The sequence below is a fragment of the Peromyscus maniculatus genome, chromosome 1 (assembly GCF_049852395.1).
Source record: "Peromyscus maniculatus bairdii isolate BWxNUB_F1_BW_parent chromosome 1, HU_Pman_BW_mat_3.1, whole genome shotgun sequence".
Taxonomy (NCBI): Eukaryota; Metazoa; Chordata; class Mammalia; order Rodentia; family Cricetidae; genus Peromyscus; species Peromyscus maniculatus.
Window position 1 is genome coordinate 1,745,387 of NC_134852.1, and position 16,701 is coordinate 1,762,087.

General features: G+C 37.4%; 1 protein-coding gene across 1 annotated transcript in view; it reads right to left on the minus strand.

The window, feature by feature from the left end:
• Positions 1-247: 247 nt before the first annotated feature.
• Positions 248-16,701, minus strand: part of LOC143272534 (vomeronasal type-2 receptor 116-like) — a 56,951-nt gene continuing 40,497 nt past the window's right edge. The window contains exons 5-6 of the mRNA XM_076568040.1: positions 4,536-4,659; positions 248-1,152 (exon numbers count right to left, since the gene is read on the minus strand). Coding sequence (XP_076424155.1) covers positions 248-1,152; positions 4,536-4,659 — 1,029 coding nt within the window. The remainder of the gene's footprint in view (positions 1,153-4,535; positions 4,660-16,701) is intronic.

Here is a 16,701-nt window from a genome sequence, read left to right on the forward strand (position 1 = left end):
GTATTAGAGAAATAAAAGAACACATCCATTATGCACTAATCTTCAGGAACCAGGTCTTGAAAATAAGTGTTGCAGTGGAAGATTATAGGATACAATGTACAGAAAAGTAGTACACCTGACATATCTGGGCATTATCATAGAAGAAACAATGAGAATCAATAGCTGATGCATACATCTTGCATTGTATCACAACAGGTGTTTCTGTAACATCACTATATTTTTCAGTAACAATTTATGAAATGAGTGTTTAGGAAGATGTTTTCTCCCTTAACTTTTGAAGGGAAATTCTCTCTGGTCGGAACAATATTATGTAGCACTTGGGGATAAAGATGCATCCCAGCAGACCTGCACTTGAGGACAAAATGGAGAAGACCTCCACCACCATCATGACCTTGCCTTTGGTGCTGTGGTAGACAGGGAGAAAGGTGATCCACACACTGCAGAACAACAGCATGCTGAAGGTCAGCAATTTGGCTTCATTATATTTGTCAGGGAGATTCCTGGCCAAGAAAGCCACAATGAAGCTCCCTAAGGCAAGGGAGCTATGGTATCCCAAGATGCAGTAAAATGCAATAACTGAGCCCTTGCTGCACACAATGATGATTTGGCCATACTCAGACTGTGCATCAATGTCAATAGAGGGAGGAGAAACTAGCAGCCATATTGCACAGAGAATAATTTGGATAAGGGTACATATGACAATGATGTAGTTGGGTGCCCTTGAAATCATGAAGAATCTCATCCTTCTTCCAGGGGCTATGACTATGAAAGACAAAGGCACAGTCACTGTTTTGGCCAGCACAGTGGAAATAGCCACAGTGAATACAACTCCAAATGTGATTTGCTGTAGAATACATGTAGCTGAGCTGGGATGGCCAATAAAGAGCAAGGGGCACAAGAAACAAAACATGAGTGAGATGAGCAAGATGTAACTAAGATTCTGGCTGTTTGCCTTCACAAGTGGAGTGTCATGGTGCTTGACAAAGACCACAAGAACAAGCACTGTGAATGCAGTGAAGCACAAGGCTATTGAGGCAAGAGTCTTTCCCAAGGGGTCTTCATAGGTCAGAAAGACGACAGATTTGGGAATGCACTGGTTCTGCTCTCTGCTGCCATACTGGTCCTCTGGACACCTCACACATTTTTCCACATCTGATGGAGTAAGGAAAGTATGATTAATGCAGCTTTAGACATTTATTCACTGGATATTTCAACTGAATGTGCTGAAGAAGCATTGTACTATCTGCATTTGTTTCTGAGGATGAAGTCGAAGGATATTGCTGAATCACAATGCTTCCATTTCATAATGCTCATTCATTTTCTTTATGGGGAATGAAACCATCACACCATGTATTGTCTAATTTACTGTGTGTCAATGATGTCATTTGTTATGTTATCAGAAAGCACAGATATTTTCAGTACATGACTTAAACTGGTGAATTGACAGAGGGTAAAATCAGTAACCATTATTTTGCACAGAGTGTATTTTAAAGTCTCTGATCCCATGGTTGTAGTGCCTCCTAATGTCTTTCTGCCTTTTTATTTATGTTTTTCCTATAGTAGATGGGGACTTTGTCTTCTATTGGGACACTTCCTGTGATATGTTTTCTTGTTTGAATTTACTAGCCCAAACCAATTGACATAGAAGAAATACTAAACATAATCTGTAGGGACACTTAGAATTCACACATGGTATGCTAACACAAAGCAGATTTATTTGACCCAAAGAATAATGAGAAGGGAATAGGAGACAAAAACAGGAGTAGAGAATGAAGGAGAAGAGGAAGACAACAAGAAAGAGGGGGAAGAGGTATTTGGCCATGGAGGACAAAAAACTGCTCTGGATAAAGAAGACAGCTTATAAAGAAAAAGGGCAATCCCTGGTTAGGCTGAAGTGTTTAATTTTGATTGGACAGTTTAATTAGGAGAGACACAACAGAGTTTTTGGAAGCTGGACTTCAATTCTTTGAATGCTGAACATTATTTGTCAGCCTCAGGAGGAGGAAGTGCCCAAATAAGGGAATAGACATTGGTGACTAGCTTTAGGAATATAATAACCTTAGTTAGCATTTCTATTGCTCTGAAGAGAATCATGACGCTAGTAGCTCTTACAAAGGAAAACATTTGATTGATTGGCTTATAGTTCAAAGGCTCAGTCCATTAACATCATGAGGGGACATTGTGCTATGCATTGAGACAAAGTTCTGAGAAGAAGCTGAATATTTTACATCTTTGATCCATAGGCAACAGGAAGAAAATCGTCTCACTTGGTATGTCTTAAGCATATAAGAGGCCTCAAAGTCTTCATCCACCATGGCACAAATTCTCCAATAAGACCACACATTCTCCAACAAGACCACACCATCTAATAGGGCCAATTTCATTCAAACTATCACTGTATTCTCATGATTTTTTAGCAAGGCAAAGGGAATGGGGAAGAAAGGCAGGGCTTCCTAGAGCCATATTTCCATGCTTATTGTAAATAAAGTTCCTTCATAATTAGTAAGTTGTGTGTGTGTATGTGTATGTTTGTACATGCAAAAGTAAAAACAGAGCTCTAATATGAGAGTTATTGAGTTTATATGGGGAAGCAGGAGGGTGAGAGTGAAAGAAGTATGTTACATAAATATAATTTTTATGTTTATAAATGCAAAAATAATTAATCAAAAAAAATCTGTCCCCAGTTGTGTCCTTATCTGGACATAGGAATAGTTTGTCCCTGAGTCTTGTTCATAAGAAACACTAACCCCTACTGCAGGCAGAAACCTCTGTATATACTTATCATTAACAAGCCTTTCTTCCTGATTCTATAACCTTTGGGAACAGACCACCACCTTCTTCCTCTTTCACTAATTTCCATCTATGAAAGTTTTAGATTTTGTGAGTACACTAAAGTGCTAAATACATATTGACATAATACCTGATCACAATAAAAGAAGAACACTCAAGCAAGAGTGATAGGACAGAGGTTTGTTTGGAGGAATAATATCCTGTCCATACGTTGCAGTCTCCACCATGGAAAGTTTAAGAAACTTGAGTAAAACTTGCATAGAGTCATGATGTGCTTCTAGGTTTCAAGTGTTTTTATCTAGAACAATGTATTTATAGACACATGTAACTAGTTATATTTTTAAGGAATAGAAATTTTTCTCAGTAGTGAAGAGAATATACTGCTCTTGCAGAAGAACTGAATTCAGGTCTAAAGACCCATGTCAGGTGTCTCACATCTGACTGTAACTCTAACTACAGGGTAATTGGATACCTCTCACATGCACATGCAATTGTTTACACATAACCACCCATTTCACACACACACACACACACACACACACACACACACACACACATATATATATATATATGTATATATACATATTTAAATAATAAAAATATTTTCTTTAATTTTTCATGTATTTATTATTGTAAATACCATTTATTCTTATATGTTTCATATGTAAAATAATTTCTTTAGAGTTGATTTAAGTAAATTGTGGTAAGTTGTATGCACAAGTGCATAGGAATCAGAAAACAAACTTTAAGACTTGGCAACATCTTTCTATTACATGGGCCCAAGGAATGAACTCATCATCAGCTTTAGTAGAAAGGGATTTAACTTCTGATCTGTTTTACTGGCCATAAATATTCTTTAAGAACTTTCATTATATAGGATGAAAGGCAACAGGATAGAAAACGTAAGTATCTGCCATTTTATATAATCAACTCTAAATAATCATTTGACTAACATGGGCTGTGTAGGTGACAACACCATTTGGATAACTGTAGCTAGTTGCTATCATTCAAAACCATTGTGTCTTCTACATTTTACTTTATTAACTATGCTATATATAAAAATACTGATTATAGTACTCCATAGTTTCTACTTTATTTGAGAACAATTCTCCAAACTACTCTAGATTTCAAATCACAACGAAACTTTCAAAGGGGGATCTCAGGATATAGCTTGAAATCCTTTGTATCATACTAAACAGTTTCTTATGATTTCCCAAGAATTTGTTTCCAGTCTTCATTAATCTTACAGACAGAGGGCTTATATTTGGATTCCTGAACCCACATAGCAGAGTTCAAAGGATCAGAAGCCCTAGTCTGTTCTCCAATGATTCCCTGCATATTCATGGTGCCTATCAACTTATAAAATTATGTAGTGACACAAACATGTAAATATAAAAAATAAATATTAATAAAATTTTAGCATTGGAATCTAATCTACTTGTAGTTTCAAAGGAGATTAGTCACTAGTAAAGAATTTCTATGGAATTTCCTCACATTGTGGTTTGATTATCAAAATTTCTATGAGAAATGGCCACCTACCATGGATTTTCAATGAGTCAAAGATGTATGTCATGGCATAACATGTTACTTAAAGTGACATTGTTAATGATCATAGTCCTAACAAAACTAACTTGGGAAAGTGATATGGTTTACTTTTACAGACATCTTTTAGAACCTTTGATCATCCCAGTGTGTTTGGGAGAAGATGATCTATGTGAAGGATTTATCTAACAGCAAACACTCACTTGTCTCATTAGAAACTTCATTTTCTGGGCAGGGAATGCAATCAAAACAGCAGGCTGCAATTCCCTCCTGCAAGAATTTTCTGAATCCAGGACCACAATCAGCACTGCACACTGAGGGTGGCATCTGAGGAAAATTAGACATATGCTGATATCAGGAGTTTTACTTACTTCTTCCATGACAAAATTATATTAGTATGATGAAATATCAATAGGCTTATTTATATATACCAAATGAGTGACCACATTAAACTTAGTATATTTTATAATACCAAACAAGGAAATGTGGTGATATTGTGTTCCCCAAAATATTGTGCACCCTAATAAACTTATCTGGGGTCAGAGACAGAACATCCACAATATTAAACATTGAGGATAGGCAGGGGTAGCACACGCCTTTAATCCCAGCACTTGGGAGGCAGTGCTAGGCAGAAATCCATGTCTTCAAGGATACAGCCAAGCATGTTGACTCAAGCCTTTAATCCCAGAAAGGAGGCCTTTAATCTCAGGGTATGGTGGTAGAAAGCAGATAGATATATAAGGCATGAGGATCAGGAACAAGAAGCATTTGGCTGGTTAAGCATTTGGCTGGTTAAGATTTTAGGTTTTGAGCAGCACAGTTCAGCTGAGAGCCATTCAGCTATCAGGACACAGAGGCTTCCAGTCTAAGGAAACAAGATCAGCTGTGAAGTTGGCCAGGTGAGGTTAGTTGTGGCTTTTTCATCTCTATGACATTCCAGTGTTCACCCCCATAACTGGCCTTAAGTTTGATTTTATTAATAAAAACTTTTAAGTTCCATGCTACAAGCAATTGTATGTAAACAATCTAATGTAAGTTGAGTAGCTTCCCAATCTTAGAAATTTAGGAATAAGAATTGGTTCTTTGCTGTGGGCAAACACCATAGAGGTTGCAAAGTGATTTGTCTAGTTAATTTCACCTTGACAGAAGGTACTTTACAAAAGTTAGAGGTAAGTGTAACTAAAACATTTCTCTCCATTGAACTAGCCGGCTGTCATATTATTTATGCATTTTATTACTGCATAATTGATGTATGAGTTCCCAGTCCACTGTGGGCAGTGCTGACCCTAGACAGCGCTGTAGGAGAAATCAACCAGAGCAAAGCAGTAGACAATATTCCTTCAGGGTCTATACTTTAGTTGAAGGATCCAGATCCTTGCTTTGTCTTCCCTTTACTGAAACCCATGAGCCTAATCAACACTTACTCCTCAGTTTACTTATGGTCAGTGTTTAATCATAGCAACAGTGCAACAAAGTAGGATAAATGGATATCAGAAACATGGGAAATATCTCTTCAAATCTCTGACAGCAAACATGACTCCAATAAATAGTACTGCACAGCATGCCAAGCAGAGTGTAAAGAGAATAACAGCTACTAGGCAGAGCCTGGTGTATTTCTGGTGAAAAAGTGTTGAACTAATATGCATTGAACTGAAAGGTAGAATGTTTCCTGAGGTAAAAGGGCATTATAATGCCTGCAAATATTTGGGGAACTGGAATAAAATTGAGATTGTTCAAAGTTAATTATAGGATTTCTTAAAGATTAAAATATAAAAGCATTATACAATCAAAAACCTGGTGATAGGGATCTATATACTGTTTAACACAGCTGCTGATGATCAGGTGCTCACATGTCATCTTTTGTTGAGTATTGAGTTCTGTGTCAGAACCACAGTGTCTCCTATGCATGAGCTCTTTCATGTTCTCCACAGCGTGATTAACTACAGATATTACTTTTTGTTGTGGTTTTCTTTAAACAGGTTTTCACTATGTGTTGTTGGTATATCTCGACTAACTGTATATAGTAGATTAACTAAGATCACATAGAGATCTTCCTCTCCTGCCTCCAGAATGCTAGAATTTAAGGTGTAAGCTACAAGTGGGCATGTTTCTTTCCTTGCTTCTGTATTTTTCATGTTTATCATTTCTTTTTGTACTTGCTATGATATTAAGGACTATTTTGAAGATGAGTGGAGAAAATGTATCTTCGCAACCAATTTCTTTTTTGTTCTTCATTAAATTATTTAATTTATTTGCCAAACACAGTTTCTCCTCCCTCCTCTTATCCAGTTCCCTCTCCATCATTCCTCTCTACTACAACACCCACTCCTCAGAAAGGGTAAGGCCTTCCATGGGAGTCAACATAGCATGGAACATGAAGTTGAGAAAGGACCAACCTCCACCCACCTGCATCAAGCTTTGTGATTAATCCCACCATAGGAAATAGGTTCTAAAAAGACAATTTATGTGTCAATGACAGAACTTGGTCCCACTGCAAGGGAGTACAAACAGACCAAGCTATACATTTATTACCCACATGCACAAGGATTAGGTAAGTCCCATGAAGGCTCTCTAGCTGTTGGTCTACATTCCTTCAGCTTCCACTACTCTGGTCAGCTGTCTCTGTGGGTTGTCCTGTCATGATCTGGACACCACTTGTTCATATAATCCCTCCTTTATTCAACTGGACTCCCAGAGCTTGGCTCAGTGCTTGGCTGTGCATCTAATCATCTGCTTCCATAGTTACTAGATGAAGACTCCATGATACAATTAGGGAACTCACCATTATGATTATAGGAGAATGCCAGTTCAGGTACCCTCTCTGCAAATCTTAGCTGGGCCATTCTTCTAGAATCCTAGGTGTTTCTCTGGAACCAGGTTCCTCCCTATCCCCATAATGCCATAATTACCCCTTCTCTCAATATATATCATTCCTTAATTTCCCACTCCATCCCTCCCCCAACTGGGTCACCACAAAACCTCATGTCCCAAATGATCAGTTTATCCAGAAGATTCCAGCAATTTCCCCTCCTATGGTGATCCTGTGTCATTTTTAACTTGGCTTCTCTGAGCCTGAGGAGTGTTATCATTTTCTTTCTATCTTATTCTCAGTTTATGAGTGAGCACATACCATGTTTCCATATCTGGATCTTGGTTAACTCACTCAGGATGATCGCCCTCATCCAAAGAATGAATAAAAGAAATGTGATACATTTACATAATTACTCATGAGCCAAAAAAAAACCACAATGTCATTGTGAAAGTTAAAAGCAAGTGGATGTAACTAGGAAAAAATCATCACTGTCTAATTTTTGGTCATGTCTTTTGAGGGAGGGTCTCTATATGCAACCCTAGCTCACTTGTACTCACTATGTAAACCACACTGGCCATAAACTGAGAAGGTTTCACCTGCCTCTCCATCCAAGAGTTTGATTATAGAGATGTACGAAAACATACACCTGGCCTCACTAGGACTTTTATTATAATTCTTTGAGTTTCTCTTCCTGTAATATAATGTTGTCAATAAGATTGCCATAGAAAAACTTCGTATGTGATTGGGCTGGGAAAAATTATTTAATAAAAAAGACAACTTCAATAAGTCAAGATGTGTTCCTTCTGTTGTGTTAGGTTTTTGTTTTTGTTTTTTTTTAACTTTTAAATCTGAATGGATGCTGGACTTTTTTAAGAGGACATTCTGCACATATTTGGATAATCAAGCAGTCCTATGCTTGAATCTATTTATGTGACCCATTTACTTAGCTGACCTGCATATGCTGAACCATCCCTGTATCCCTGGAATGAAGCTATGTTTGTCACAGGGACAGAACATTCTGTTGTGTTGTTCACTTGTATTAGTCAGTGTTTATTTGAGATTGTTTCTACCATGTCTATCAAAGATTTTAGTCTTTCAGTTACTTTATTATGTTCCACTTCCTCAAAATTATTTCTCTCCATATTTATAGAAGGAATCTCTCTATGTTTGAAAATAAGGTTTGTTTTAGAAGAAAAAATGAATGTTGGTTTGACAAAACAATCTCTTTTTTCATGTATTATGATTAGAGAATATGAAGACTGACATTGATTTTATATTGATAATTACTTGCTAATTATTGTCCATTTTTGTTATTGCAATATTTGATACAGTTTGATAACATTTGTTTTTCGATCTGATGTTGTAATGCTTATTTTCTTTCTCTTCCTTGACCACTCATATTTATCTTACTTTTCAGTATGTAGTAGGTCTTCAAGTGTCTTCCATAGAATTGTTAGAGGGGTTATGAATTCCTAAAACTCATATATATCATGGAACATGGGTCTGTCTTAATATTTGTTAGGGTTCTTAAAGAAATTACAGAATGAATCTTTCTGTCTCTCTGTTTCCCTCACTCTGTTTCTCTGACTTTCTCTCTCACATATATGTATATATGGATTCACACAATTTATTAGAATGTCTTCTAGGAAGCAGTCTAGCTAATCCAGCAATCACTACATATAAATGACAATCCAAAAATGTAGAAACTTCCCATTCTATGATGTGGAATGTGTCAGCTGATCTTCAGAAAACACTTAAATACCATAGATGGTTCAAATGCCAGTGAAGAAATGGACTTACAAGGTGAGAGAAAGCAAAGAGCACAAGTTTCCTTTTTAAATGTCCTTATATAGGCTTCCAGCACAGAGTGGGATTTTCAAAATCAAATGATGTAATTCAAAGTTGTGTCTTTCCAACTTAAGATCCAGATAAAAGATGTGTCTTTTCCCAGGTTAAAAGATGTCAACTAAAGGCAAGACTTCCTTTTTCTTCTTTTTTTGGGTTTACTTTTAGAGACATGGTTTCTCATTGTAGCCCTGACTGTCCTGGAGCTCCCTCTGTAAAAGAGGCTGGCCTAGAACACAAAGATCCCTCTGCCTCTGCCTCTGCCTCTGCCTCTGCCTCTGCCTCTGCCTTTCCAGTGCTCAGATTAAAGGCATGTACCACTGTCACCTAATATAAGGCCTATCTCCCATTCTCAAAGATGTGGGTAACAAATTGATCTTCCTACTTCCAGTTAAGTGAAAATATCTCTCAAGTGTGCCCCCCATTTTTGGTTTTGATAAATTCCAGACTCACTCAAGTTTATAATCATGAAAATCCTCACAGCATCCTTTGACTATAAATAACTTTGATGGATACAGTAACATCTTTAGCTTCTTGGATTGTATCACTGTTACTCTCCCCTTTTAAGAAAGTTCATGAAGGAATCTGCTGTTAACTAGAAGGGGCCTTTCTATGAAATGGGTTTCCCTTTCTGAAACTGTTAATTTCCTTCCTTTATATGCATAAATCAAATTTTAAGTAAGATATGTGACAGGAAGGTTCTTTTCTGATATTAAATGCCCTGTCTAGAGATGGCCACCTGTCTCACTATATTTTGGAAAATTCCCATCGTATTATACTGGATATACTGTTGATGTCATTGTGAGTCCTTCTCCTTCTCTTCTGCCCATTGTGTGTAAATTTGATTGTTTAATGGTATCCCCCTCCGTGGTCCTATACATATTTCATTTGACCTAATTTTTATCTTTTCACAATTTCAATTTCCTAATACTTCTGCATGGACTTCAAGGCTACCAACTTGTTTTCAACTTTAAATATTCCTGTGGAGAAAATTTTACTGAGATATTTTGGATATATTTTATTTCCTTTGCATATTTCAGTTTGACTTTTTCATAATTTTGTACATTTAGGAATGCATCTGTCATATGTTCTCTCAGTTCCTTATTGCTTGTACATTCTTTGATCTCATTGCATTGTCCTGAAGGTGATTTGTGTCCTGTTTTGCCTCTGGAACACTGTTATTATCATTGTTTGAATTCTTTTTCAGTATGTCATTGAACATACTTATATTTAAGGCTATGACTGCAGTTGTGCCCTGATCCCTGTCTACCACCCCCTAGCTCCACTGCTCACCTTGTGTATTTTGTTTTCTGGAAATGCAGTAGCCTGGACAGAGTGAACATCACCATGGTTCCATCAGTGCCTGGCCCTGGGCTGGGACACTGGAAATGCAGGGAGACATTGCAGAAGGCACAGCAGTTTGTAAGGGCATTAGATGCTACCACAGCTCCAGGGCCCTAAACAGACTAGATGGGCTGGCCCTAGACCCTTAGGCCCCAAGACTAGAGTCTCGAGATAGCAAATTCCGAGTATATGAAGGTTTTTAAATTTTTTAATTTAATTTAATTTTATTTATTTAGTTTGGTTTTTCGAAGTAGGGTTTCTCTTTGTAGCCGGTACCTTCTTTGGAATTCAATCTGTAGCCCAGGGTGGCTTCGAACTCACAGAGATCTGCCTGGCTTTGCCTCCCAAGTGCTCGGATTGTTTTTTCTAAATATTTTTTTATAAATATTTTAATTTTACATATCAGCTAGGGATACCCCTGTCCTCCCTTCTCCCATACCCCAACCTACCTCCCCAATGCATCCCCTATTCCCACCTCCTCCAAGGCAAGGTCTGCCCTGGGGATTCAGACCAGCCTGGTAGATTCAGTTGAGGCAGGTCCAGTCGCCTCCTCCCTACATCAAGGCTGAGCAAAGTGTCTCAAAATAGGCCCTAGGTTTCAAAAAAGCCAGCTCATGTATCAAGGACAGGTCCCAGTCCCACTGTGGGGCAGGTTAGGGGTCCTAAACAGTTCAAGCTCATCAACTGTCTCACTCATTCAGAGAGCCTGGTCCAGTTCCATGTGGGCTCCTCAGCTATTGGTTCACAGTTCATGTGTTTCCACTAGTTTGGCTATTTGTCCCTGTGCTTTTTCCAATCATGGTCTCAATATCTCTTGCTCATATCATCCCGACTCTCTCTCGCAGGTTAGACTTCTGGAGCTCCACCTGGGGATTAGCTTTAGATCCCTACATCTGCTTCCTCCAGTCACTGGATGAGAGTTCTATCATGACAGTTAGGGTGTTCAGCCATCCCATCATCAGAATAGGTCATCTCAGGTACTCTCTTGATCATTGTCAGTAGTCTATAGTGGAGGTATCTTTGTGGATTTCTGGGGACCTCTCTAGCACTCTACTTCTTCCTATTCCCATAGGGTCGTCATTTATCATCATATCTCCTTCCTTGTTCTCCCACTCTGTTCCTGATCCAGCTGGGACCTCCCATTCCCCTAAGCTCAATTTCCCCCTCCCTTGCCCTCCATTATTTCCCCCCATGTCCAGTTTGCTCCTGTAGATCTCTTCCATTTCTCTTTCCCTGGGTGATCCCTGTGTCTTTCTTAGGGTCCTCTTTACTAGGCAGCCTCCCTGGAGTTGTGAGTTACAGTCTGGTTATCCTTTGCTTTACATCTAGTATCCACTTATGAGTGAGTACATACCATGTTTGTCTTTCTGAGTCTGGGTTACCTCACTCAGGATGATATTTTCTAGTTTCATCCATTTGCCTGCAAACCTCATGATGTCATTGCTTTTCTCTGCTGAATAGTACTCGATTGTGTATCTGTACCATAATTTATTTATCCAATCTTCAGTTGATGGGCATCTAGGTTGTTTCCAGCTTCTGGCTATTACAAATAAGCCTGCAATGAACATATATGAGCATGTGCCTTGTGGTATGATTGAATATTCCTTGGGTATATGACCAAGAGTGGTATAGATGGGAGGTTGATACTAAAGGAGGTTGATTCCTAATTTTCTAAGAAAGAACCAAATTGATTTCCAAAGTGGCTGTACAAGCTTGCATTCGCACCAACAGTGTAGTAGTATTCACCTTGCTTCTAAAGCTCTCCAACATAAGCTGTCTTCAATATTTCTGAACATAGTCATTCTGACATGTGTAAGATGGTATCTCAGAGTCATTTTGACTTGCATTTCCCTGATGATTAAAGATGTTGAGCAATTCCTTAAATGTCTTTCAGCCATTTGAGATTCTTCTGTTGAGAATTCTCTCTTTAGGTCTATAGACTATTTTTTAATTGGACTCTTGCATATTTTGAAGTCTAATTTCTGAGTTTTTTATATATTCTGGATATCAACTCTCTGTCAGATGTGGGGTTGGTGAAGATCTTTTCCCATTCTGTAGGCTTTCATTTTGTCTAATTGACTGTGTCCTTTGCCCTACAAAAGCTTCTCAGTTTCAAGAGGTCCCATTTATTAATTGTTGCTCTCAGTGTCTGTGCTACTGGTGTTATATTTAGGAAGTGACCTCTGATGCCAATGAGTTCAAGATTTATTCCTACTTTCTCTTCTATCAGGTTTACATTATCTGGATTAATGTTGAGGTCTTTGATCCACTTAGACTTAAGTTTGGTGCACGGTGACAGTTATGGATCTGCCTGCAGTCATATTGACATCCAGTTATGCCAGCACCATTTCCTTAAGATGCTTTCTTTTTTCCGTTGTACATTTTTTGCTTCTTTGTCAAATATCATATCTTCATAGGTGTGCAGATTAATGTCAGGGTCTTTACTTTGGTTCCATTGGTCTACATGTCAGTTTTTATGCCAGTATCAAACTGTTTTTATAACTGTAGCTCTATAGTAGAGCTTGAAGTCAGGGATCATGATGCTTCCAGAGGTTGTTTTATTGTACAGGATTCTTTCAGTTATTCTGGGCTTTTTGTTTTTCCATATAAAGTTAAGTATTGTTCTTTCCTGGTCTGTGAAGAATTTTGTTGGGATTTTGATGGGTATTGCATTGAATCTGTAGATTGCTTTTGGTATGATTGCCATTTTTACTATGTTAATTGTACCTATCAATGAGGAAGGGAGAGCTTTCCATTTGATGACACCTCTTCAATTTCTTCCCTCAGGTACTTAAAGTTTTTTTTCATACAAGTCCTAGGCTTGCTTATTTAGAGTTACACCAATGTATTTTATAACATTTGTGGAAATTTTAAAGGGAGATGTTTCTCTGATTTCTTTCTCAGTCCATTGGTCATTTGTATGTAGAAGGGCTACTGTTTTTTTTTTATTTAGTTAGTATTGTATCATTCTACAGTACTGAAGGTGTTTATAAGCTATATGAATTCCTTGGTCAATTTTTTTTGGTTGCTTATGTATACTATAACGTTATCTGATCTGCAAATAGTGAAAGCTTGACTTCTTTCTTTACAATTTGTATCCCCTTGATATCCTTATGTTGTATTATTGCTTTGACTAGAACTTCAAGTACTATATTGAATAAGTATGGGGAGAGTGGTCAGCCTTGTCTTGTTCCATTTTAGTGGAATCATTTTGAGTTCTCTCCATTTACTTTGATGTTGGCTATTGGCTTGATGTAAATTGCCTTTATTGTGGTTAGGTATGTTCCCTGCATTCCTGATTGTTCCAAGACCTTTATCATGAAGGGGTGTTGAATTTTGTCAAAGGCCTTTTCTTCATCTAGTGACATGATCATGTGGTTTTTCTCTTTCAGTTTGTTTATATGGTGTATACCATTGACAGGCTTTAATATGTTGGACCACCATTGAATCTCTGGGAAGGAAAACTACTTAATCACCGAGGATAATTGCTTTGATGTATTCTTGGAGTATGTTTGCCAATATGTTATTGAGTACTTTTGCATCAATTTTTCATGAGGGAGATTGATCTGTAGTTCCCTTTCTCTTTCATCTTTGTTTGGCTTGCGAATCACAGTAATTGTAGCCTCATAGAAGGATTTTGGCAATGTTCTTTCTGTTGCTATTGTGTGGAACATTTTAAAGAGTATTGGTATTATCTCTTTTTTGAAGATCTGGTTGAATTCTATACTGGAACCATCTGGTCCTGGGATTTTTTTGGTTGAGATACTTAATGACTGTTTCTATTTCCTTGGGGGCTATTGGTCTATTTAAATAGTTTAGCTGGTGTTGATTTAATTTAGACATGTAGTACCTATACAGAAAATTGTCCATTTCTTTTAGATTTTCCAGTTTCGTGGAGTATAGGTGTTTGATGTATGACCTGATGATTCTCTGGATTTCCTCATTGTTTATTGTTATGTCTCCTTTTTCATTTCTGACTTTGCTAATTTTGATGCTCTCTCTCTCTCTGCCTTTTGGTTAGATTGGATATGGGCTTGTATATCTTGTTCATTTTCTCAAAGAACCAACTCTTTCTTTAATTGATTATTCTCTTTATTTCTATTTTATTGATTTCAGCTCTCAATTTGATTATTTCCTGGCATCTATTCCTCCTGGGTGACTTTGTTTCTTCTTGTTCTAGAGCATTCAGGTGTGCTATTAATTTACTAGAATGAGATTTCTCCAACTTCTTTCTGTGGGCATTTACTGCTATGAATTTTCCTCTTAGCACTGCTTTCATATGTCTCATAAGTTTGGGTATGTGATATATTCATTTACATTGTTCACCATGAAGTCTTTAATTTTTTTTCTCTATTTCTTCCTTGACCCATTGGTGATTCAGTTGAGCATTATTCAGTTTCCATGAGATTGTAGGCTTTCTGTAATTTTTTTCGTTGAAATCTAACTTTAAACCATGGTGGTCTGATAGAACACATGAGGGTATTCTAATTGTTTTGTATCAGTTGAGATTTGCTCTGTGACCGAGTATGTGGTTGATTTTAGGGAAGGTTCCATGGGGTGCTGAGATGAAGGTATATTCTTTTTTGTTAGGATGAAATGTTCAGTAGATATTGATTAAGTCCATTTGAGTCATGACAACAGTTAACTCCCTTATTTCTCTGTTAAGTTTTGATTTGGCACATCTGTCCAGTAGTCAGGTGTTGAAGTCTCCCACTGTTATTGTGTGGGGTTTTATGTGTGATTTATGCTTTAGTAATGTTTCTTTTTCATATGTGGATGCCCTTGTGTTTGGGGCATAAATGTTCAGAATTGAAATTTCATCTTGGTGGATCTTTCTTGTGATGAGGATGTAATTCCTTTCTTGATCTATTTTGATTGATTTTAGTTTGAAGACTATTTTGCTGGAAAGACTTTTCCCAGCCTTTTATTCTGAGGTAGTGTCAATCTTGAATTTGAGGTGTGTTTCCTGTATGCATCAGAAAGATGGGTCCTGCTTTCCTATCCATTCTCTTTGCCCATGTCTTTTTATAGGTGAATTAAGTCCATTGATATTAAGGGATATTAATGACCAGTGATTGTTCATTCCTGTTTATGTTTTTTGGTGGTAGTGTGTGGGTGTACTTCTCCTCTTTGAGTTAACTGTTGTGAGTTTATCTATTTCCTGTGTTTTTGGGGTGCATCTGACTTCCTTAGGTAGGAATTTTCCTTCTAGTGCTTTCTGTAGTGCTGGATTTGTGGATAGGTATTGTTTAAATCTGGTTTTCTCTTGGAATGTCTTGTTCACTCTGTCTATGGTGATTGAAAGTTTTGCTAGATATTTTAGGTTAAGCTGGCATCCATGATCTCTTTGTGTCTGCTTTATAATTTCCAGGTCCTTCTGGCTTTCAAAGTCTCCATTGAGAAATCGGGTGTTATTCTGATGGGTTTGTCTTCATAAGTCAAATGTCCTTATTCCTTTGCTGATCTTAATATTCTTTCTTTTTTCTGAACATTTAGTTTTTCATTATTATGTGGCAAAGAGACTTTTTTAGGGAGTCTAGTCTGTTTGGTGTTCTACGGGCTTCTTGTATCTTCATAGGAATTTCCTTCTTTATGTTGGGAAAGTTTTCTCTATGATCTTGTTGAATGTATTTTCTGTGCCTTTGAGTTGGTATTCTTCTCCTTCTTCTATCACTATTATTTGAAGGTTTGGTCTTTTCATGGTGTCCCAGATTTCTTGGACATTTTGTGTTATGACTTTTTTGGCTTTGGTATTTTCTTTGACTGATGAATCTATTTCCTCTATTGTATCCTCTACACCAGAGATTCTTTCTTCTATCTCTTGTATTCTCTTGGTTATGCTTGCATCTGTTTTTGCTGCTCCTTTACTCAGATTTTCTATTTCCAGCATTCCTTCTGTTTGTGTCTTCTTCATTGTTCCTATTTCCCTTTTCAGGTCTTGAACTGTTTCCCTCACCTGTTTAATTGCTTTTCCATGATTTTCTTTAAGGGATTTATTGTTTTCTTCCAATTTTTTTATTTCTCTTTTCCTCTTTTTCTTAATAGACATCGTCCAATTTTTTATTTCTTTTTCTCAATTTCTTTATTGATTTCTTCCACTTTTTTGTTAGGATCTTCCTCAATTTCATTTTTCATTTTTTACTTGAAAGCCTCTAGCATCTTCAGGATGTTATTCTTAATGTTGCTTTCTTCTGCTTCTTCTACCTTGTGATGTTCAGGTCTTGCTGTTGGAAGAGGGCTATGTTCTGGTGATGCTGTATTGCTCTTTATGTTTTTGTATGTACCTCTGCCTTGATATCTGCCCATTTCTTCCTCTAATTGTTATAAGAGGTGCCTGTGTCTTACCGAGTTGCTGTTGGTCCACTCTG